We start from the raw sequence: 25,595 nt of genomic DNA, 5'->3' as shown, positions 1-25,595 counted from the left end.
CTATTATGGGCCATTTTTACACAAAATTTACAATATTAACATACAGTACAGTACATAAAAGCATACAAAAACAAAAAAACACACAGTTATAATGAATAGAATAAATGAATTTTTATTTAAAGCTTTCGTGACTGCAGGGATTCTTATTCTTGGTTCTTTCGGTAAAGTCACATAGAAGGGAAACAATATATATTTTTATTATTTATTGTTTCCCTTCTATGTGACTTTACCGAAAGAACCAAGAATAAATGAACATTGAACTTCACTTTACCTGTAGTAAGGAGAGTGGATGGCTTGAGTGGAAGGTGGTGAGGAGGGGAGGAGGAGGTGTCAGTGTTGCTTGGAAGGGGAGTCCCCCTCCATAAAAACGCTGGGTAACTGCCCGTCTGGGGTTCTTTCTTTTCTTTACCTTTTTTCTAGCACTAACTGTGATTCACTTGAGGGCCTTTTTACTAAAAACTGATCAAGAGAGGATTGTTTCTGCCTCCGTTTTAAGATGTTTCTGAAATTACTCATGCATTATTATTAAAAAATCGCCTGCTCTGCTGGCTACTGCCTTATCTGGATGATATTTATCTACAAAATTGTGTAACTCAGCCCATTTTGCCACCTTTGAAAAAGGGCTTTCGTGTAGAGTTTTTTTTTAAAGTAGGAAATTACCTGTTGGTCCATGTGCTGGATGAGAGGAGTCGTATTGGGGGGCAGGAACTTCACAGTGATAAAGGATGAGAGCCACGCGTAAACTGGGTCATTCGCCTTTGTCTCGATCGCCCTGGTTACGCGTCTCTGCCCGAACAGGTTTTTCCAGTTGTTCGACCTCCGAATTTTTGTTCGATGTCCGGGGCAAAAAATGGTCGAAAATGTTGTTCGATCACCGAATTGTTCGAGTTCTGGGGCGTTCGATCTCCGAGGTACCACTGTATTTGCTTTTATCATAGTTATTAATTTCATTGGAATTTCGAGAGCCGTCACTGATATTGCTATTATCAGCTTTCTATTTCACTTAGATTTTATTTATATTTGTGAGTGTATGCGTGGTATTCGTTTTGCTTTCACGCGACCACATCAAAGTCTGCCATGTAAATGGACCATCGTTGCTCGCTGTGCGGCAGTGGCCTGGAAACATCTCCTCCTCCTGGTGCACCACCTTGGCATTCTCTACTGCCGTGGAAAATGTGAATCAGTAAATAGATATGTGAGCAAACTATTCCTATTGGTTACAGCGAAAGGGCAGATAGGCCGGGCAAAAAAAGTTGTAGAAGCTGTAGATTTACTCGGGTATACAACTATGGAAGATCGAAGGGGCTGATGCCTCAAAGCTCTTGTTTCAATGCTTGGAATATTGCTGAGCGCTTAAAATTGAGTTAGCGAGCTCCAGATGCAGGATTCAATCCGTACAGGGGAATGGCCTCTCTGCATCCTCCCTGCAGAGTTGGCTTACTCAGCCAGCCAGCATAATCTCACGAGGCAACATTACACCATCACTTACGAGGAACAGCACATTTTTGCCTGTCTTTTACTCTCTAAATTTGTTCATCTCTCTATATTTGTTCATCCACAACTCTCGGTTGCAGGCACTTCGTGAAGCTCGAGGGAATACTTTCACGTATTTATAAATCCAGAGTAAAACCGCCGCTCCAAATAACATCGGGGCTATATGCAGTCGCATGCTGAAAGATAGACCCTTGAAAATAAACAGCACTTGTTCAGCAACGGTGATGTTACCCCCACCCACCACCCCACCCGCTCTCCCAACGAGTTCATTGTTGCTCACCGTGTGTTATGTTGGTTCTCCATCCTCTCGAGCAGAAGGTGGGATGCGATGGCATCGTGGGATCGCCGGTCAGGGAGGATCGCTGCGGCATGTGCGATGGCGACGGGAAGTCCTGCAAGGTGGTCAAGGGGGACTTCAACCACACGCGGGGCACAGGTGCTTGTGCTTGGAGATGCTTGTCGGTGGTGGAGGAACTCCCATGTCGTTTATATTCATTCACAACCCCCCCATTAACTATTGAAATACCCCCCTGCTCCCTTTTTTCACCATATTCTTCCTCCACCGCCCCTACCCCAACTTATATTAAACTAAAACTAAACTTGTTTCTACCAGGTAAGGCCCACCAAGATATATGGCTCTTTTTCAGAAGCGACCTGGCCACAAATGACAGCTCAACGAAGTGGCTTTTGACGTGAAAATTTGTAGCAGCCTAATACGCGTGATGTTGATTCTAAATGTGGAGGGGAAAAAACCGGAGGACCCGGAGAAAAATCCACGCGACCACGGCGAGAACACGCAAACTCCAAATATACAGGCTTTAGGGTCGGGATTGAACCCATGACCTCCTGTATACCAAGCAAGGTAGTTATCATCTCGCCAGCGTGGCAACATGTTAACTACACTGCTCACGGTCGTTACCCCTACCGCGGTAGGGCAGCGAGCCCGGATGCCCTCGTTCTTTCCCTAATTTTGAGGGCGCATTACGCTTGGCTTGTTTACGTTTTTGGATGTTCCTCCCTGCTTTTGAAATTCCCATTGTTGTTCTGGGTTCTTTAATGACGATTAACAAAAAAAAATTGGATACAAAAAATACACACAATTTGCAATACCATATTCTCTGCAATATAAGACGCACTCTCATTGTCTCTAATTTAAAGCAAAACGTTGGTGTGTGAGTGACCAGTTTTTTAATACAGTAGTGTAATATGGGGATTGGTAGCGCAGTAGTTAACACGCCTGCGATATGAACACTGGGACCCGAGATCAATTACCGCTCATGGCCAACACCAGCGACGATCGTCTGAACCGGTCCTGGGCCTCCCCTAGGTCGATCCAGCCTCAAATGAGTACCTGGTATTTGCCCCAACAGTCTGTTTAAGCTATCCTGGAAATCTGTCTTTTTCTGACTTCATTGACACAGGGAGCAAGTTTTATGCTGTCTTTCCGAAGAATACAGTACACAGAATGATCAATGTCTTCAGTTTTCATAGTCAATTATCATCATCCTCATCACATTCATCAAGAGCATCACTTCAGAATATTTAGAGCAAAAAAATGTTTCCATTTGAAGCATTTTCTTCACCTGCTTCATTACAATTGACAGCAGTATCATTTATAAATAAACCATCGTTGATGAAACTGTATGATGACGGACCATATATGATAACACGCAAGTTAATATGAAACGTCGTAGCAAATTCATGAGGGTCATTTAAATTGGGGAGAGATTTATACCGAAAATAAATTAAAACATGACAAACTAAGGGCTCAAGCTTGTTTTGGAGCTTTCGTGACTGCAGGAATTACTCTTTGGTTCTTTCGGTAAAGTCACGTAGAAAGAAAAATAAATTTAATAATAGCACACGACGTTTCGATTGCAACACAAGCAACCGTCATCAGGTACGGCTGAAAGAGAAAACAAACCTAGGAAACTTAGAAATACAATGCAATACAACACAGAGAGTCGGCTAACACAACAGTCAACAGCCCACCTGGTTGATTACGTTCTTCCAAAGAGTGCTAAGTTTGAGAGAGAGACAAAACACAGACACGGAGACACACAGACAGACACATAAGCAGAGAGAGAAAACACAGAGACACAGAGAGAGAGAGAGACACACACACATAGGCACACAGAGAAACAACGCCTCACGCGCAGTTCTTTTTAAATCAACTCTCGCCCTGCGTGTGTTTTGCCGCTAGCCAGCAGCCATTGCAAGAAAGTTTCCATCTGCAGCCTGTCCAAGGCCAAGCTCCCCACCAAGTGTTACTTTTGTGAGTTCCTTCCCGCACGCACGCTCGCTCTCACGTCTGCCTGATAACACTGCGCTCCTGTGTTCTTCACAAGGAAACCTGAGTTCGATTCCTGGCCACGGCTAACATCAGTTGACAACACGAAGTGTTTATGCTGCATGGGGGGGAGGGGGGGGGGAATTGCCTCTTTACGTGATATAATCCCAGATTATAACACGACATGTCGCGTATGATTCCAAACACTACACTCTGGACTCAGTGGTCTAAGCTCAATTTCCAGCGGTGCCAAGAGCAGTAGTGAATGCTATCTGAACCGGGTGTGAGCAGAGTGGGATATCCCACCTTTTCAACAAGCCGGACTGGTGAAGTAGAGTCAAACAAGCCCCTCAACCAATACAGGAAGGGGTGGCCTTCATCCAGCAGTGGATTAACATCGGGCTGTAAATGATTATAACTATTTTTAATAAACAGGACTGCTGCATGCAAGCAAATGTCTTTAAAGGTCCCTGCAGTATAACGCAACACACAGCAGATGGCTGCTTTTGGTGCCAGTAACCAGCAAGATTGATGTTCATGTCTTCACTGGTTACCATTGAAACCAATAATTAACTTAAGCTGATGGTAATGACTTACAAGGTTTACCGTGTTTATATAACATAAGTTTTACATTGCCACGCACAAGAGATGAACATGCACTCAGCAAATGGGAAGCCCTCTTGCTGTGTTGGACTAGATAATTGCCCAGGTTTATGGATGTTCCAAACTGGTGGCTTCCAAACTGTGGAATTAACTTATCTTGGCACTGGAGGTGACTATTACTTTTCCCACGATTTAAAACTCACCCTAAGTGGGTTTTGTTTAAAAAACAATCTTAACTTTACATGTAGATGGTGAATTGACTGAATGATGGTAAAGGACATCATGTAATAATTAACTTCTTTCAAACCAAACATAGCCAACCAAGCTAATCGTACAGGAAGAGCATTCCAGATGGCCGCAGAAGTGCGTCTGAAAGCACGCGATGCGGTGACTGTCTTTGTTCGATGGTTAGCCAAGAGATGCTGATGATGATGCTGCTGATGATGTCCTCCGGCAGGTTACGTGAAGGCGCTGACGATTCCTGCCGGTGCTCGCCGGATCCGTGTGGTTGAACACAAGCCAGCGCACAGCTACCTGGGTAATGCGAGAAGCATGATTTAATGAAACAATGCACTTCCAGAACAGAATCAGAATATGTATCTGTACTGAAGGAATCCGATGACCTATGAAGCTCTTTTTCACAGATGTCCGGTAGGGGTAGGTCAGATCGTTACAACAAACATGACAAAAACACGATGGTGCAACGTATAGGAAAGGTAAACAAAGCACTTTAAAATATATACAAATACTACTAAACTATTTGCTTATTACCAGGTAAACCCCACTTAGCAATTGGCTTATGTTTTAGAAGCCACTTGGTCACAAATGATAGCTCAATGAAGTTGTAAATTTAGAACAGGAAAATAATCAAAATTAAAATCTTGACTTAAAGCTTTCGTGACTGCAGGAATTCATATTCTTTGGGTCTTTCGGTAAAGTCACGTAGATAGGTTCAAGGAAAATGTTTTTTGTTATTTTGTTATTTTCTTTGAACCTATCTACGTGACTTTACCAAAATACCCAAAGAATATAAGTAAATACTCTTTGGGTTTTTTGGTAAAGTCACGTAGATAGAAAAATAATAATGTGATTTTTTTATTTTATTTCATTATTTTTCTATCTACGTGACTTTTACGAAAGATCCAAAGAGTATGAATTCCTGCAGTCACGAAAGCTTTAAGTTAATATAAATAAAAATGCACGTTTCTAAATGTGGAGGGAAAAACCAGAGGACCCGGAGGAAAAAAATCCACGCGACCACGGGGAGAACACACAAACTCCAAATATGCAGCAGGCGTCAGGGTCGCGATTGAACCCCTGACCTCCTGCATACCAGGCGAGGGAGTTAACATTGCACCACCATGGCGACTCCTTAAAACCGCAAGGCGAACTTTGCTTACGCTGTTGGTGTGCACTGCATAAAGCATTTCCCCTGTAATCTCTACGGCTAAAAGACATTGAGACTATTGGTGAGGTTTATTCCAGCTGGCCTTCATCTCCTATGTGGCGAGTAATGTATCATCAATTTGTTGACTCATTTTCCATTTTCTTTCCTTCACAGAGAGGATTTTATTTTTAATGCTTGCAAAGTGCTGCGAAATAAAATAAAAATAAAACGATTACAAACTATAAAAGCATAATTCTTAAGGTCATAATTTTACTGCACTTACGGGCATTTTTAGATAGCAAGGTTATGATTATTTAAAGAAAATTTCCAAACGATAACATTTTCCCACCTATTAATCACTCGAATTGAAATGTGTTTCCTACCAGTATTCTTTGTTAATATTATAGTTTCAGTTATAAAAGTCTACCAGCATTTGATAACGTGCCAGATGTCTTCAACTCTGCACGCTTCCTAGAAAGAAAACACTTCTAACATGACAAACATGGGGCCTTATTGATGGTTGTTCCATTATTGTTGGCAAGCACCTGTTAAGGGCAGCACTGCTCACGGGGGAGTGGTGGCCAGCATCACACACATGAGCACCTTTGTCTCTCCACTGCCGATGTTTACACACTGTACTAGGTACGTATTCGAGGGTGAGTCGCCTTAGCAGAGGCCCAAGCCTAGCTCCGATATCGCTCGCCGCTCTTGTTAGCCATGGGCAGGAATAAAACTCAGGTTGGCGGGTTCATAGCACATTGCGCTAACCACTGCACCACCACTCCACGCAATACACGGTACATTTTTTCGTAAAAAAAAGTATTCAACGGTGACTTCAACACTCAATCATTAATGCTTGCGAGTGCTCTGGAAACGGAAGTGATGGCCGCAAATAGTGCACGGGAATGACATCGTCACAAACCTGACCGGTTCTGGTCCAAGTCTGGCCAGTGCCAAACCTTTAGACCTTCATCAGGGAATTATAGACATGTCCAGCCAGCCTCAGAGCCATACTTTACTCCATCACTGAGTATCAACCATGCCTTGTGTGAAGAGTCACACCTGTAAAAAGCAGTCTCGGGCATCTGCAGCAAGAAGTTTTACTTTAATATTCTTGGCTGTCATGTTGAGTCGACGATGACCGCCCTGAAGGGGAAATCATCGGATGGACGAAGTATGTATCCACATGTGGCTAATGAGAATAATAATAATAATAATAACACACGTACCAACATGCATTGTTAACGTCTTTTTAGAGACATGCACGATGCTTTGGACGCGATCAGCAGAAGCTATTAAACGTGGCCCTTAACTGTGAATGATGACTGTGCCTTGACGACAGCTGTGAACGACTCAAGCCAGAACTCCATTAACAGCGAGTGGAAAGTGGAGAGGCCCGGAGATTACAGCGTCGCAGGGAGCACGGTCCGCTACGTGCGCCGAGGCATCTGGGAAAAGATGACCGTCAAGGGCCCCTTGAAGCAGCCCCTCAACGTCATGGTACGAGAGCTTGAGCGTAACCCCTACTTGCTGCCAGCGGCGGCACTAGGCATAAGCAAACCAAGCAGAACAAACTTAGGGCCCCAAATGGGCTCTAAGGGGTCCCAGATTCATCAAATATCACCTCAAATTCAAATCGGAATAAACATAACACGATAAATAATGTATAAACACGATCACACTCTCTCATCTCTATCTCATCGCTATAATGTATGCATATTTTTGTCTCTCATCGAACTTAAAACATGAAGGCAGTTAATCTGCCTCATCTCTATTTTGTCCGCATCTCTCTTCTCTCATCTCGCCGCATTTCTGTCTTGTCTATATTTCTCACGTATCTAATGACTACATCTATATCTCTTGTCTATATATTTTCTGTATACTCACGAGCATTAAAAAAAAAACGTTACAGGGAGGCTCCCAAAATTATTGTTTCCCTTTGGGGCCCCTCATCAGCTGGCACCACCAACCACCGCCACCGTCACAACCAAGCCCTCTCACTGTACCTGGCAATTGATGAAATCCTACGCAGGTTCCTGCCATTCAACGCCTGTGGCCTATCTCTCGTGAGTTCCCATGAATTGCATTGCTCCGCCTCTTCTGCAACCAGCCCAGCAAGCAAAGCGTGGCCTTGAAAGCAACACAATGCCCCCCGCCCCCCGTTTTATTATTGAGCCGAAAATTGCTCTGTGCTGATGCATTACGAATGTGAGAAGGTAAAACTGCGGCAATGTAATACATTTACGTGAAATCCATGAATCTATAAAAAAATAAGTTTATGAGTTGCATGGCTACACACCGCAAGGCCGCAGGATTGCCTCAATGCTATCTCAAGTGAACGGTGAACCAGCCAAGCGCCGGCTAAACTCATTCGAACAATAAGGTGAAAGTAAATCCACGTCGCACAATACATTGCATGGGGCTGTCCTCAGTTAATACTCTCCACGTGTTCCGAAGATTCATTGCGTGCCCAAAAGCCCCATGGTAAAGACTAGACACTGTAATGACTGCATTAATCACGGTCAAATATAATCAGAGATCGAGCAACAACAACAACAAAACACAAGGCTCGTCTCGGCGACGGAAATTTTTTTTTTTAATTACGTCGCCGTACATTTTGATTGCACCCGAATTATCCGGGCGGTTTGGTAAATAAAATCCAATCCCAGGAGAATTATCGTGCTCACTTAAATGCTCCCCTCCCCAACATCGGTGGTTCACTGACAATCTCGCAAAGCAGACGTCGAAGGGTTTCGAGGGGTGGCCAAGCCAAGCCGGCTTCGTGCCAGCGCCGCAGTAATAATCCATGACGTACCGCCATGTGGGAGGACATATTGGCAGAAGGAAGTGGCAAATTAATGTTTGGTCTAAAAACAGATGTAATTTTCTAAATACATTCTTTTTTTTCTGAAAGAAAGAAAAAAAGGTGGGATTTCATGTTTTTTTTTAATATCTGTTTCTTTCCGTGAGACCTCATCAGATGGGTTCAGCCAAAATCATGCCAAAAGTTGTCTCCGTGAGAAGTTTCAGTACCAGTGCACAAGATACAATGATGTCTCAATGGATGCTATATTCTCTGTGGCTATATTTTTGCAGATGTAGAAATGTAGGAGAGTAGCATGAATCCAGTTCTGAAAGATAGTCTTAATTCTTGGCCACTAGAGATCATTGTGAATAATTTCACATTTTTTGTCAATCCACTGCCGTGTTGGTGACCGTTCTTTATCACGCTGGTCAGTGTGGATTGGTCAAGGAGGTGGTACCTAGGACCGGTTTCAACATATAATCTGCTAGCATTCACATTCAATGTTTCCTCTCTCTGAATAACACAGAAATGCCCTTTTTGGTTTGCTGTAATTTTTTAAAACACTCACGCAATGCATACTGAATGTATTTACCGCAGCAAGGGAAAGGTGCAGGCCTCCGATTGTTGCTCACGCCACTGCTGGCCTCCGCTAGACGGAGCACTGGGGAGGCCGCCCTTTCTAAAGCGTATTTGACCGATGCCTCCACATTGAGCAACCCGATATACACACAACCCGAATCTTGACTTTTAAATCCCCGTTCGTTTTTCATTCAAGGTGCTGCTCTTCCATGACCACAACGTTGGAATCCACTACGAGTTCACGGTGCCGGTGAACAGGAGCGCGCGGCACGGCGAGCGGCCGCGGACGCCCCTCTACATGTGGACGCACGTCGGCTGGGAGAACTGCAGCGTGCAGTGCGGAGGAGGTGCGGGCACAACAACTCACTGCGCGTCGCCGACCCTGTCCTTGGAAAGCATCCTTGGTTTGGAACCCGTAGACCGCCTGTGGTGGCGGGGGGGGGGTGGGGGGAGGACATTGCGGTTGGGTCACACGGTGGTGGGTTTACTCGGCACAACCAAACCAAGCAAAGGCTTAGAGACCCAATGAGCTTACGGGGCCCCTGATTCACGAGAAATAATGGTGCCCTGAAATAACAGTTCAAATTCAAATCGTAATGCACGTAACAAGCTCATGAACGTAAAAAAAAGCCCCTTAAATGTGATCATCTCTAGTTGATCTCATCTCACTACGCCTCCATCTATTGTCTGGATTCTCTTCTGTATTCTCACTCGGATTTTATTGACTGAAAAGGGGGGGGGGTGGGGCGGGGGGGTTGCAAAAATTATTTCAGCTTAGGGCCCCCAATGACGGACGAGCACCGCCACTGGGGTCAGATCCTCGGTTGTCGTGTGCACAGCTACTAATGCTGTACTGTGCCGTGAGCTCTGTGCCAGCTGCTTGTGACACAGACACTCGCATATTCACCCACTCATATATGCGCACGTATACATCCATTATTTGGTGATATTGCATTGGCAGTGGTGCACAAGCACAAATAACAACAATACAAATAAACTACACATTCGTCAATAAAACACCGCCCTACAAGGGAAAAAAATATATATATGAGGCGACGTTGCGGGCGATGGACCTTCTTCATAACATGTATATAGACAGGTCAGAGGTCGAGTGGATACGACCTGGTGATGGCACTTTACACAAACATACCTCTGCATATACACCTTGCTATACTGTCCATTCGCACACATTCCCACATATTAATTGTACATGTACACGTGCACGCACAAGCGCATGCTACTCGGCAGCCTCGCTTGATTTAACTGAATGCAGCAAAGTCTTGCCTTCGTGGTTGACACGTATGCTTGGCTTAGCTTGGAATCGTGCGTCATATTCAGAAGCTTTTATCTTTATTTAGACTGGAGGAATCCGATGAGCATGAAGCTCTTTTTTTACAGATGTCCAGTAGGGGCGGGTCAGCAAGTTACAACGGCAAGTGATATTGATATACAGTCCACGTCAATGCATTCCACTTCATATTTGCACAGGTAATTGTGGGGGAAATGTTTGTCAAGGAGAGTTAACATAGAAAGCTGTGAAATATAATTTACAGGAACCTGCTGCGATTCTACAAAAAGAAGAAAACCGCTTTTGTACCATTTTATTAATTCTCATGAAATTTTTTGCGGAAACGTTACTCGGTAAAGCAATGTTATGAAGTAAAAATATCAACGTATAGTGGCCAATGGACAATCCTTGCGGACATGAAGCTGGCGTATAAATAATCTGCAATGCTTTGTTCATTTCCTACAACGCTGCCCGCCCTTTGGGAGGATGTACGTTATGCAAGGCCTGTCTTGTAAAGCCTCGAGACACAAGCTCGTGCAAATATGGGCATCTCGTTAAGCATTATATATTATTTTATTTTCTTCAAGCCTCGCCGAGCTTACCACTCGAAGAATAACCGCAGCGGGTTGCACCAACCCCCCGTAGTGTGCTTCAACGGGGGGGCGGGGGGGGGCATACACAAAACTCAGGGGGTAAACAAACTTCAAACAAATGTGAAACGCTAAACGGAACGAGACTCTGCATGGTGTTGTGCCGTTAATTATTCCGTTCCAGCTCCCGCCCACTGTGCACCTGAGGAAAAGGCTGCGATGCTCAGTTGCCACTGGACCTCATTGCTACCGGTGTTAAATATTGCACCAATATTTTTGTTACTTATTTATAAGAATTTAGAGATGGGAAGTGGGGGTGGGGGCTGAGCTTTCAGCGGGGAGTGGGGTGGGCGAGGGAGAGGTCACCCCCTTCTATCCCCACCTTGACGCTAGCGGGCTGCGTTGGTCTGTGATTATTTGTGGCTTCGTCTCTGACACAGTGTGGTCCTTTTCCAGTATTGAGAGACGTTTCAAAATTGGATAAAGACTGATGTCGACAGTGGTCCGATTCGAATGAAGGACCACCCTGGTTAATTTTGCAGAATGCCGACAATGGCGTAGCGCACTTCTCGCATGGATATTGTCAAGTTTAGCGGAAACTATGTGATGTAAGTGTCAAAGTCTTGGAAATAAGAGTAGCATTTCAGCAGTGCGTGCCAGCTGCGGTGTGCAAGTCCTTTTCAATTACCATTTAACGGGGGTGGCACTAAAATGTTGCAAATAAAATAAAACCACTGAAAATAAGAGTCTAATCCCAACACTCCGCAAATGTAACGTACGTTGAGCTTCTTTCGCCACCCTACGCCGCCAACCGTGCCAACCGGTTGGTTGCGCGTGTGATTGACAGGCGAGGTGCGGAGCATTTTGGGCTGCACCAAGATCGTCAACAGGTCCCAGAGCTGCGTGCCGGACGAGGACTGCCGGAACGTGAGCCGGCCCCCGCTGCAGAACCGCCACTGCAACAGTCACCCCTGCCCAAACAGGTGCGGCCAGTGGCGGCCAGTGGCGGCCAGTGGACGCTGTCGCACCGTCGCACACGTATAAAGCGGTCAGGTCTACTCTACGGAGGATGCTGCGGATTTGCATGGAAGGACAGGGGGTAAGCGACTGGGATGCGCGTGATGGAGCGCAACGCTCAAGGTTTGTGTAGATGTTGGCCCCTCGCGTCAAAAGATGACGGTAAAAACAATAATTTCTCTGAAACACCTCCGATGAGCACGGACGGCTGCGCGCGGTGCGAAAGAAGTTCACCGTACAGACATCGCGCCGTGCGCGTGCGGCTGCGGCTGTTAAGAATGACGAGTTGGTTGCAGCCTCTCCCACAGTGGTTGCGCTGGTAGCTTGACGTTTGTAGAACGGTGGCTTGACTGTCGAGACTAGTTGTTTGTCTGAAAAGGAGGCTTGTGATGACGAGTGGGACACACATGCGTGGAGGATGCAAGAGGGCGGTTCACTTAGAGACGTAATGGATCAGGCAGCCCAGGTGTCGGTGACCAGGGAGAAGGCCAAAGAGTAGGAGAAGAAGTTTTTCACTCTTCCGCTATTGTAAGTAATTGTGAAATTTTCGTGGTCTCACGCTACGTCCCAGTTTTTTGTAGCACAGAGGTGGCAACTCTGTAGTGCGCAGTGTGGCTAGTAGCGAATCACCTCCCACCACCCCCACCACCATCTCCTTCCTCGCAAATGAAACGGAAACTGATTTAGCCGCTGCGTTTTTCAGCGCGCCCTTCGCCAGGTGCGGCTTTAATGGAGCCAATTGAGAAAATGACGACGCGCGACTGCAATTCTGGGCGATCACCGCAGCGGCAGCGCCGTACGAAAGCTGCCTTGGCGCGGGATGCTTTTGGAAGAGGAGTGCTTGATTTTGTTTTGGGGGCGGGGGGGGAGGTGAGCGAGTGAGTGAGAAGGCACAGGAGGGGTGCATTTACGGGGCCTGGGTGAGAAGGCACGAGTGAGAGTCGGCAAGCACCTCGACGAGCTGCGGTCGAGTGCCAGGCAAATCGGTGCTTGAATTTTTTTTTTTTTTACCCAAAACCCACCCTGGCATGGCCTGCGAAAATAAAACCTGCAGATGTGTGCTAAATCTTGTTAAACTTTCTTAATGGTAATGCCTGCCAAAGTTTGCGTAATGCCATCAGAAGTTGGATCTAATACAACTTTGGGTTAAGCTTAGCATAAAAAGCCACTCATAGCGTTCAATGTGCGTGTAATCCCAGCACAACGTAAAAACAATACGGACGTACGGCGGGTATTTGTGAGTTAGTGCATGCCCGTGTGTGTGTTATAAATACTTTACTCGAGCAAAATATTCAATACACATTGTCCAATGTGAAATGTAATTTAATCTCCCCCATGCCCCCCTTCCGCCCCACCACCAAATTCTTATTCCAACGTTGCATGGGTGTTAGTATTCCAAATGCTACCCATGGAGGCTCATCCAGTTGTAAAGTAGACAGATAGTTTGGCAATCGAAGCTTACACGAGAAGGAGTGTAATGTTACTCTCATCTGCAGCACCTCTCTGTTCTCTGTTTTCCTGGACAGAATAAGTTTACACACACACGCATGTTGGCGATTCATCTTATTATTCTGGTTAAAATCTGGTGAAAGGAAAACGAATCGAAACAAAATCTTATTGGGAAAACCAACGGTGTTTTTTAAAAAATATGATTCGTTTACATTACAATACTTTAGGATTTAGTGGAAATATGAACGCGGGACTGATCCTCGATCACGAGACCAAGAAGGATTAGGGATAAAAGTTTCACGCGAGGCGTGAGACTCGCGCGAATGCTGCCATAGCGCAGACGGATATGCAGTGGTGCGATCAAATGACTGAAAGTCAATGTGATGCTGAAAAATGATACAGCGTGAAAAAGTAAACGCTACTACAGCCACATGAAAAACATTCCTTGGAATTATAGCAACAACCGCTAACTCTAGACTACACCCTAATATTTGCAATTCATTAAACATCATCAGTGTTGGTCAATCCACTGCTGGATAAAGGCCTACCCCAAGAATGCTGGTCATCATGAATCTCAGTGGGGCCTTGCCTGATGAACTAAAAAATAAATTTTGATTTAAAGCTTTCGTGACTGCAGTGATTCATATTCTTGGTTCTTTCGGTAAAGTCACGTTGAAGGGAGACAATAAAATAATAAAATATATATAAAACAATAAAATTCTCACGACGTTTCGACTGCAACACAAGCAGTCATCATCATGTGTGAAAACCAACGGCAAGAACATTTGAAATGAAAATGAAAACCAACGGCAAGAACATTTGAAATGTTCTTGCCGTTGGTTTTCACACCTGATGACAACTAAAAAATAGTTTAGTTTTGAATTTAGTTTGAATATTTGGTGGGGCACGGAGGTCGAGAACCGCTGCTCGAGCACTTCCACGCAGGAGCACTGACGACGGGTGCTTTGCCGACGACGGTCCGTCAGGTGGAAGGTGTCCGAGTGGTCGCCCTGCTCGCGCACCTGCGGGAAGGGCCTCCAGACGCGCTCCGTCTCGTGCCACTTGCACCTGCCCAGCGGTGGCTCGGTGCGCACGCGTGACGGCCGCTGTCCCAAGCCGCGGCCGCCCTCGTCCCAGGGCTGCCAGGGGCACGACTGTCTAGGGGTGTGGCAGGCCACCAGTTGGTCCCAGGTGAGCTGTCGTCTGGCCTACCTCGACCTCTCTCTCCACACACATGTATTTACTCGAACATATCACGCATCCTGCTGCCGTGTAATGGTTCGCACGAAGGGTCTTTTTAGAGGTCACCGGTTGAATCGAGTCACCCTGGTGGGGCAGTTTAAGTGATGGGCAGAGTGTATTAAATCACGCCCCTCCCCCACCCCCTCTGCACACTCAGCAGTATATTGGTGCGCCACGGCCGATTGACAGGTCGCTTTTGGTGGACTAAAGTGCGGTTATTCCCATCTCTTCCAAAACATCGTACCAGAGTTGAAGAGTAGACCGAATACCTTCTAAAGGGGGCTCTTTTTAGCTCCCTCAAATGGAGGCCTTTCCACCAACAGTGGCACGAGCAAGCAATTGCAGGGCCCGCACGTTTACCTCTTCTCACGTGACGTATTGGTCCAACTACCGCGCAAGGCTCGCAATTGTGAGTCGCTGGCAACGTATTCGAACTAAAACTATAAAACTACAATTTTTTTACCAGGTAACTCTCACTGAGCTATATAGCTCCTTTTCAGAAGTGACCTGGCCACAAATGATAGCCCAACGAAGTGGCTTATAATGTGGCAATTTATAGCAGCCAACATATTATTTAAATGCATGTTTCTAAGTGTCGAGGGATAAACCGGAGGACCCGGGGGGAAATTCACACGACCACGGGGAGAACATACAAAATTCCAAAATGTACAGGCATCGTCAGTGTCGGGATCGAACTCACGACCTCCTGCCTACGAGGCTCGGAGAGTTAACATCTCGCCACCGTGGCGCCCATACACACGAGCGCTGAGCGCGCGGTGATTCGTGGTCGGGGCTCTTTCTTGTCACGCAGTGCTCGTCACGTTGCGGGAAGGGCACGCGCGTGCGGACCGCGCAGTGCACGAGCCCGCACGGGCGCTGCCTCGCCACCAGCCGCCCCCGCGAACAGGACGGCTGCGAGGACTACTCCCAGTGCTACGAGTGGAAGACCGGCGACTGGTCAAAGGTGTGCCACGGCACTGACAGACAACAACAACAACAACAACAAAATCCCCTCGTGCAATAGCATGGGGCACGGCACATGAAAGGGGGTTGGTTGGCCGGCACCACGCCAGGCCGGCTTTGTCTCCCCAGTGGTGATGTTTACACACCGCGCCAGGCACTCGATTAAGGCTGAGTCCGACCCACAGCAACAACAACAACCGCCATTCGCCACAATGTGGCGGTGACATCTCCACGGCGCTTGTGCCAGGCTATGTGCACTTTAAGGCCACGTGAAGTGTCGGAACGCCCGCTGACAGAAGGTCAGGTGCCATGAGTTGACTGACTGAGATGACTGGCAGATGCACCGCCTGTGCCCCCTCTACTGAGCCGACTTGCTGCGTTTCAGCCACCTGACCTGGAGCACCACCACCATTGTCATATGCAGAGAGTGGGGCGTGGTAAGGAGTATCCACACAGGGCCTGCTGCTTACAAACACCTTAATGGTGTGAATAAGAATAATGATGATGTATACACAGGGTTCTACGGGTTGTAGGGGCCCAGACTCTGGGCTATGAAGAGGGTAGTAAAATTTACAGAGGGACCCATTTCAATTGTCACACCAGGACCCGTGCCAACCACAGGGCGCCTGCTCTCCCCATACTTTGTCAGTCGTTGGGGTAGTTTGACCATACTTCACCGTGCTGGTCAATGTGGGTTGGTGTATTGTCACCTAGAACTGGTTCAGATGTCACTAGCCAGTGGTGAGTTGATCGAGTTCATAGGCTCTGCGCGCTTTAACCACTGCACCACGGAGCGATGTGGAAATTGAGTAACTTGACCCATGCGGAGCAGAACGCACTATGTGGGGGAATATCAGGCTTAACCGAATTATTTTAGAAATCGAGGAACTCGAGAAACATTTCACATCCAAGATTAGCAGCCTGCTTGCTATACTACCACCCGCTCTCCGTATCATAGTCCTGCAGCCGGATGTTTGATACACGTGATTACACATTCCACTAACGAGTAAATGTTTCCAAATATGGATACGTTTCTTTACACCCCCAAACGGACGAAAACAAAAAGCCATCTCGCTGCTTTTCTGATGTGCGGTTGTGTAAGGGTGTCCCCATCTATTGCATTACACATCTGCCATCCAGTGACCAAATCGGAGGAGTTCATAGGAAATGTACAAGCTTCACTAACAAACAAAAAAATCACACGCACACCCTACGCTCGTTCAAGCGGCCCCGTGCATCGCGCGCGCTCGAGACGCGCGGTCCTTCTCGGGGAGACGCTCGGCGAACTCACCGACTCGTCGTCCTCGTGGTGTCGTTTCTCCACCCCTCCGCACGACGTCGGCGCGTCGTGCTAGTGCTCGACGAGCTGCGGCCGGGGGCTGCAGTCGCGCGTGGTGCACTGCATGCACCGTGTGTCGGGCCGCCACGGCAGCGGCTGCGAGGCCGACGGCAAGCCCGTCACGTACCGGGAGTGCGGCGTCGGCGAGTGCGACAGGACCTTCGACGCCAACACCATCACCTCCCCGCGCCTCGGTACGCACGTGTGTTGAACTTCTTTCGCCACCGTACGTAGCCGACCCGGGGCTGATCGGAGGCGCGGGGAGGCGAGGCCCCGTACGTAGCCAACCGTGGTTGAGGCTCCCGCTGCGACGGCGGACGTGTTTTGCGCTTAATGTTGAAAGTATTTATTTTCAGTGACTTGCTTACCTCTCTGATACTTTACACTCCTATTGTGTTCTTGTATTGTTTGTCAGTGTAGCATTCCTAACCGCCCCTGCTGGACATCTGTGAGAAAGAGCTCCAATGCTCATCGGACTCCGGTCTAAATAAAGATTCTTAGGAATATAATCCTGAAAGCAACCCAGGAGCACAGAGTTTGTAGAGGAGGGAAAGTAAAGAATTAAAACCTGTACGTGACACCACTCAAAATTTAATGCGGAAAGCCGAGAGATTGGTAATGTGAGCACCGTGTTTAATACTGTATATGTTTTAATTGCACTCGAATGCCGTTATGAAGTCAGGAACATATAAAAGGCGCCACTCAGCAATTACTTGCTTACGCAACCATCTGGCGGAAGGGCCTGCACTTCAAGGGAATGCTAGTCCTTGTATGGGGTATTTTTGGCGTACTCTTACACGCTGGCCATACATCTCGGGAGACGTGAAGTATACGTAGTAAAGTCAATCAAATGCGCTCAAACATTTTACATAGCATTTTTTTTTTACTTACGTACCAGTATCTTTTGAGAAACACTTTAAACACGGGACTTAAGTGATTTTTTTTGCTGCCCCTAAGAAAGACCAAAACCTTCAGTGAGGCAGTCTTTACATCCGTGCTTTTGGCAATGAGAAAACGGCTCTCGATGGAATCTGTGCAACCCATTAACTATCCCATCTTGTTTCCTGCCCGAGGCAGCTGCTGAGTATTCAAATGTAAGGAAGCCCGCGGTGTTTTTGGCTCTAACGAGGCCACGTTTGTCTGTATTTGGTCATTCCTGTGCGTCGGGCTTGCACGCAGATGCAAAGAGAGATGAATGCGTGTATTAAAATTGTATAAACTTGAGTATATATAATGCCACTTGGTGGGTCAACCACTGGGAGATGTCAACAGTGGTTCTTCCTATGGAGAGACTTGGCCCCTGTCATATCAACATGGAATTTCCACCCCTGGATCATGAAAGGGAGAGTACCACCCCGCTCTTGTTAGAGCAAGGAGACAACCGAACACTGTCCTTTAAGTCAAAGTTCAGTATACAGTGCGTTTCATCATCATCATCATCAGTCTGCTGCTGACCGAAGGCCTCCACAAGTCGTTAACGTCTCTCACGATCCCGTGATGTAGTAATCCACCAAGCAACTGCACAACAACTCTTTACATTGCTCCATTTGCTTGGTAGAAGTCTTCTCGGATTCGTGCCATCCCGAGGCTCGTCTCAATTCTTAACCATCATCCACCTGTTCCTTTTTCTGTCTCTCAATAAAATTACAAGCACGCAACTCTCCACGCTTCTTCGCACACTATTTAGTTGTTGTTCCATTTTTGACACGATGTTGCTCGTCGTTAAATAATTTTCTTCTAGACAATTTTAAACAAAAAAAAACTCTTCAAACTAAACTATTTTTATTTTCCCAGGTAAGACCGACTGAGCTACAAGAGCTAATTCTCAGAAGCAACGTGGCTACAGTGAATAGCTTAACAATGTGGCCCGATCACGTAGAAACTGAAATCAGCCTAAATACATTAAACGCGCGTTGATACTAAACTTGGATGGGAAAACGGGAGGACCCGGAGAAAACTCCGCGCAAACCCCAAATACACAGCAGGCGTCAGGGTTTGGATCGAACCTGCGACCTCCTTGCATACCAAGCGGGGGAGTTAACATCTCCCCACCGGGGTTCTCTCTTACCCGCACACCCGCCAGTTGCGCTGACGTACAAGTGCCTGGGGGACCAGTGGTCCGTGTACTGCCGCCTGGTGCGGGAGCGCCAGCTGTGCCGCGACCTGCGCTGGTACCAGCGGTGCTGCGAGACCTGCAGGGACTTCTACGCGGCGGCGCTGCTTGCCTCGGCACCGCCCGGACAGCCCTTGCTCTTCCCCGCCGCTCGGCCGTCGGGCAGCTAACAAGCGCCGGGGGCGGCCACCATTGGGCGACCTTCCCCCCCCACCCCCCCCACCATCCACCACCCCCCCCCCCCCCCCACACCGAACTTCACCGACCCGACTCCACTCACAACGCCGGTGCCTTCGTGGCCCTCGCACCCCAATAGTCGGCGGAGGGTCAAGCGTTCAGATTTTTGTTCGGTTCTACGTGCCGAGATCCGCTCTGGGTTCAGAGGAGGACTTGTGATTGTTGTTGTTGTTGTTCTTGTTGTTGTTGCTGCTGCTGCTGTCGTCATCATCAGGAAGAATAAGAGCACACTTGAGTTTGTTATTCTAAGAGCTGCGACAATGAGTTTTGTGTAAACGGAATTTTTTTTTATTGTGACTCTGCAGGGTGCGATGGTGATAAGTTACCAACGGCTCGTTATTTACTGGTGCTCAAAGCGGACGTGTTGGCGTCAAACACTTGTCACCTCCAAGCAGCCAAGCAGCCAAATCCGAGTAGCAACTACCTCTTAACAGTACACCTCATAGTCTGTTTGCCTGAGGCATTGTCAACGTTCGTTTTTTATATATATAAAAAAATCAAATGTAAACTCCGGTTTACAAATTCACTCTGTTAAACTCAGCTAATATGACAATGGGGAAACGCTGGTTATGATTGTTTTTTTTTTAAATCATCAAAATTCCTGTTCAAATAGGAAGTTATTGCTGCTTAAACACTTGAATGAACCTTCATCATTGACCGTGTGGGAAAGTGAGTCAACATCTGTTGCTGCATTTCCTGTTTGAGTCCAAATACTTTACAACAAACTCAGATGGAAATATGTTGTAGAGTATGGTTGCTGAATATATTTTCGTGGTTGCTGAATATAATAGTTTTATATATATATAACGAATAACAATTGTGTACTTAAAGTGTGTTCTTGACAACGGTAACTTTTGACCACAAAGGCAACGACTTGTAATGTGTCAATGCCTCGCCTCGTCTCATTACTTCGTGGCTTGAGTCTCGCTATGATGCAAATAACGTCCCACAAGTGATTCGGCTAGACAAGCGATCTCTTCATCGAAATTAGTTTGTGCTGTGTCTTATGCGTTTCGACGATGCTTTATGGACAGAGAGACGTACGGCATCACAGACCCATTAACGTTTCGCTCAACTCTCTGGGGTTGAACCCTTTCACGCTCGTGAGATCGAGGCCCAGTGCATGTGTGCCTACGTCAGTAAATTGTGCTCTCTCTTGGAACGGGCAGATGGTAATGCATCTCTATTCCAGTCTCCCCACTTTCTTAAGTTTTCTTCTGTGTTGAGGACACCGCATTTTACGCGATTGTAAATTGTTGTTCTTCTTACCCTCTCTCTCGGCACCCATCTCTTCTTTTCCTCTGTGCGAAGTGGGGTGGAACGATCCATTTATTCATCGATTAATGTCATTGATAAAATTTCGATTAATGTCATTGATACCTAACCTCATGGTAACACGTTCAATCACGTGCATGAGTCTGTTTTTCAATTTGTATATGGTGTATGCAAAGCGTCCAACATCACCCCTGCAGCCACTAGGCGGTGCGACCATTCACAATGTAAAAATAAAAAAAAGATTGGTTCTTAATCGGACCACAATCCCGAAATGGGACACTTCGTTTTACGTCGACGATTCGCTCAACAAACGCAAAGAGAACACGCAGCCAAATCAGGACATGGAGGTGACAACATCCAAACCTTGAATCGGCTGCACACCAACCTTTCCCATCGTGGTGAAGCCAAGACGGGATAATATTAGTGCTACGTTGTGTACGGCACATATCTGCCCATTTTCCATAAACGCAATGAAGTGAACTGGTGCTTGCTCTTATAGGTGTAATGTATTCACGTTTATAAAGGCATACAGACGTGTCCAAGCACATGCTGCTCTTTCGTTGGGGAGGAATGGTGCTAAATTAAACTTGCACTGAATTATAGAAGCAGCTTTTTTTAAATGACATTGCATTGGGTGTTTTAAATGAAAACATTGACAGCTTAAAAAGAAAAACACGTGTATTTTATAATGTAAATAAAATAAAGGAAATTGCCGGTGGTGGTGTACAAGTACAAATTAACACATCTCATCGCTTTGCTGAGTTTTCTGATTTGTATTTAGATTTTGGTTTACCAAATAAGTCGCCTCGTTCTGCCAGCATTATTTTTTCAAATATCAATATAAGCTTCTATTATATATATTTAAATAAAATATGCACATGGTTATATTTAAAATATGAAATGTGTTATCGCATTAAATAGGCGATGTAAACATATATAAATTGATTTTTTTGTAAGGGTCTTTACCACGGTGATCATCATTGTTATTGGAATTTCAATCATCCTAATTTTTTACTCATTCACAGAAACCTTCTGAACCTTGAATAATCTATGTAGAGACGACGTTTGAGATTCCCATGATCAGATCTGCTGCAATTCCGTCTACGAGCCTGTGTTAATTTTTGCTACTGATTCTAGTAAAAAAATATAATTTATTAGAATCCACTTAAAGACTTGCATCTGTTCCAAACGTTATCCACCAACGCACACACATTGAGTTCATAATGCAACAGACGTACGCTATATATAATTACCATAAACAATTAAATCGCTGTTGTATATTGTTTGCTGTACATGTTATTTCCAAGATGAAAAATACTGTTTCGTCGAAACTATTTTTGTTGTTGGGTCGACGAAAGTTGGGTATGAAAACTGCGTTGCTGCAAAATGTAATTACAAGCCTCGTGAGGAAAGTACATATTTTATCGAAATGTCTTTCATGGGACGTTTATGAGTAATCTTCCTTATGGAAATGAATCCATCACAATAGCCCCATGGATAATGTAGAAACATGCAATGTGTTAGCCGCTTGCGGTGATTGTTTTGCAAGCTATGTGTGTGTCGCGCAAGCAGGGACTTACATTTTTCACTGAATATTGTCCGGGTTGCTGGTAGACTTGCGTAGGTGGCACGTGACTAGAAGCCACAGCCATAGCGAGGATTATACTAAAGGTCGCTGAGCCAGACTCGGGTTGAAATGAAACCCTCACCCTATGACCAAATCAACAGGAATGCGACCGATCTCATCACATCTTGGAAACTAAATAGGATTGAGCTTGGATAATGCTTTGCTGGGTGACCACCAAACACGAACAAATTGTTAGAGGCTGCAGGACTACGTTATGGGCACCAGAGGGCAATTAAGCAATTAAGCCCTGCATCCATCCAATTGACTAGAAGATTAAATAAAAATGACTCCAACTTACACGAGGATGTGTGACGCCGACTGCTCCGTGGGAGGTGCTCGGAGAGGACAGATTGGTGAGATACTTGTTGGGAAAGGTAACCAATACTCCGGGGTGTGGAACCACCACTCGAGGCGGAAGAGAAGAGGCTTTGTCGGGTTGGAATTGGAATTTCAATACTCGACAAGGTGCACCTGCCGGGGGTGTACTGCAGCCTCTGATCTAACAGCAATTCCCAACTGCTGCATCGGTGTTCACCAGCTGCGCTGTTTAGCTCTCTGATGCGCTTTCTAGTTGTGCCGTGTGCCGCTCAGGCATGATGTCCAACGTTTTGCTCCGGTGTCTTGGGAGCTTCTTCGTGACCAATTTGCTTTTGTTCAGCCACTGAATGGAGTTCGTTAAGGAGCTCTCAGCACGTGGACCGAAAGGTCAAGACATCATATGCTCAACAACACACGGAACAAACTCGACAACACAGCACAGAGCTGTACGGTAAAACCGCGACAACATCGGCAGTAGTGATACACCACTGTGTACTGATACATATTTAAATAGCTTGTTGGCCAAAGGGAATCAAAACACCTTATCGGCTATATTCATTGCAAACAAAAGTCTCAAACAGGGAAGTATTTTAATAAAGGACAATTAAACGTTAGATAAGGAGGACGCATTTGCTTCCCTAGGGTTTGTCGACAAATACCTTAACGATTGGCCCATTAAATGCACACAGAGACCATAAGGGCAAGAAGATACAGCACACGTACATAGTAAGCTACATCAGTTATATTTAATAAAGGGCGGTCAAGTCCGGACTTTATATCAGTCTCAATACCAAAGTCTCGTGATGGGATGATTGGACCACAGAGAAAGCCTGGAGGCTTCAGTAGTCAATGATTTTGCAAAGACTGCCTCTTATGGCTGAACACATCCTGAAATGTTGTTCCTCGACTCCGATTGTTAACGCAGCCAGCTATGCGTGCAAGCGCGCCTGTCAGATTGCATTTTGCGAATGCAGAGCTTTAACTCGAGCACAACCCCGGCCTCAAATCAAACTCTAATTGCCTGTTGTTTAAGCATATTACAAAAAAAAGTGTTGCCTTTTGGCCACGGTTTTTGTTTTAAGAAAAAAAAGGGGCATTTATGAATGCATCTAAAGGCAAACAGAAGCCATTTGTTTGAATGTCAAATATTTCCAATGAACACATCTCACTTAGCGTGCAATGCTACAGCAGCTATCTATATTGCTAAAGTAATAACCATGGTACTTTACGTGCAATTTTGGAAATGCTTCTTAGGTTGTGACGCCAAAATTACTGGCGATTTTCTAGTTGTCGCAACAATTTGATACGAAGAGCATTAATGTGGCTTGGTTGCAGTATACGCTGTTCTCCTTAACGGAGACCAGGTGACCTGATACTAATCCATCTATAAGTAGTACACTTGTATGTATGTAGAACTTATTTCGCACTGTACGTAGCCATACCGTGCTAAGTTTATATATATATACTTAAATAATGCATTGTACCTGTCCGCTGTGTTGTTTTGGCATTATGTCCGACGTTTTGATCCACGTGCTTGGAGCTGCTTCAGGAATTTAAATACATAACTGTACTGGAATGCATTTTTTATATATATAATTGGGATTCGAGTCTCATTTCCAATGCCACCACAAGAAGCCAACCTGCAGAATCACATTAAAACCGAATTCTATTCACATTAGCGTACACACTTGTAGTTATTGGATTTCAATGTGGTGCTTTGTGTGTTGGTTTGCAGCTGTAGGGCACTTTACATTAGAGTACAACAAAGAATACAGCCAATACTTAGTTGGTATAGAAAGTACTATTTACATTTTTTTGCATAGCCGGATTATGAAAATCGCCAAGCAGTGTTTTGTTTTCCATTAGAAATCACGCGCGTTATACATTGCCGACAGCTGTTGCAACATGCAAACTCGATGTCAAATTGGTTTTGTGTGTGGATGTCTTTGGCTTCAAAAGTAATCTAATGATTATGAATTTAAGCATATATTTTCTAGCCTTGGCATTAATTTATCGAAAGTTATGCTATGAGCGGCACACTGAACAGATTTCTAACCCCCCCCCCAAAAAAAAAACCTGCAGAAATTGTGCCGTGAAAACAAACGGGGTATTTTTTTGGTCAATTGGAGAATTTTGCAGAAAGTCGGGCAAGCGCAATCAATACGTGACATTAATATCCACGTGCAGATGTTTGCTTCTGCAACCATTCCAGCTGTCCGTTTTTGTAATGATTCTCAACGGGTCAAATGTTTTAACCAAATGGTATTTTATGATGAACAAAAAAAAACACAACCGTGCACGCACGAGGCGTTGTGTAACGATGCAATGCGTGCGATAGCGATACACTGAAGAATCTTTCCCAAATGCGTGACCGCGTGCAAGCTGAGCAGAAGACAAATTTGCGGATTTGAAATGAAATGGGGGAAAAAAATGAGAATTGGAGCCATATTCTGTTACACATATAGAAAGCATCTGGACCTTTAAAATAACATGTACTCTCATTCAGAGTTTGGAAATATATTTTAAGATAATGATATTGAACGCTCAACCAAAGAGATGCGGCGATAGGTGCTCGATGGATTATTGCGTCTCAGGATAGTGAGAGGTGGAGTTGGCTTGGAGAGGCCTTCATCCAGCAATGGATTGACCACAGCTGTTGATGATTATATTGCCATTTCACATATACACTAGCACAGTGCATACTACAGCCTTAAAATGCCTGAGATCGTTTCCAATGGCCAAACTCCTTGCAGAGAGAAAAAAAAACGCGTGGCACATGGGTACGTTTTGTAAATCTGACCGAATTACATTTGAATGGTGCATATTTAGTTTGATATGGATCTATGTAAACGATCAACTTTGTTATACAGTCTGATGTTATTGTAGTGCTCTATTATACGTTATTGATTATCATATTTGAAAAGGGATATCATGGAAGAAGCGAGAGCATTGAAGAATAGTCCAGAGTGCAGAGAGCT

General features: G+C 45.6%; 1 protein-coding gene across 2 annotated transcripts in view; it reads left to right on the top strand.

The window, feature by feature from the left end:
* LOC116939525 (A disintegrin and metalloproteinase with thrombospondin motifs 17) overlaps positions 1-24,300 on the top strand; it is a 122,696-nt gene extending 98,396 nt beyond the window's left edge. For both annotated transcript variants that reach the window (XM_076066707.1, XM_032948026.2), the window contains exons 17-26: positions 1,810-1,930; positions 3,698-3,769; positions 4,845-4,925; positions 7,117-7,274; positions 9,356-9,506; positions 11,885-12,020; positions 14,490-14,694; positions 15,557-15,709; positions 17,064-17,241; positions 19,131-24,300. In XM_076066707.1, the coding sequence (XP_075922822.1) occupies positions 1,810-1,930; positions 3,698-3,769; positions 4,845-4,925; positions 7,117-7,274; positions 9,356-9,506; positions 11,885-12,020; positions 14,490-14,694; positions 15,557-15,709; positions 17,064-17,241; positions 19,131-19,330 (1,455 nt within the window). In that variant the 3' untranslated portion in view covers positions 19,331-24,300. The remainder of the gene's footprint in view (positions 1-1,809; positions 1,931-3,697; positions 3,770-4,844; positions 4,926-7,116; positions 7,275-9,355; positions 9,507-11,884; positions 12,021-14,489; positions 14,695-15,556; positions 15,710-17,063; positions 17,242-19,130) is intronic.
* The last annotated feature ends 1,295 nt before the right edge of the window (positions 24,301-25,595 follow it).

Source organism: Petromyzon marinus, chromosome 1, assembly GCF_048934315.1.
Source record: "Petromyzon marinus isolate PM22_M1 ecotype Great Lakes invasive population chromosome 1, UKy_Petmar_22M1.pri1.0, whole genome shotgun sequence".
NCBI classification, from domain to species: domain Eukaryota; kingdom Metazoa; phylum Chordata; class Hyperoartia; order Petromyzontiformes; family Petromyzontidae; genus Petromyzon; species Petromyzon marinus.
Note: the sequence above shows the minus strand (reverse complement) of the source record. Positions and strands in the feature narration are given on the sequence as shown.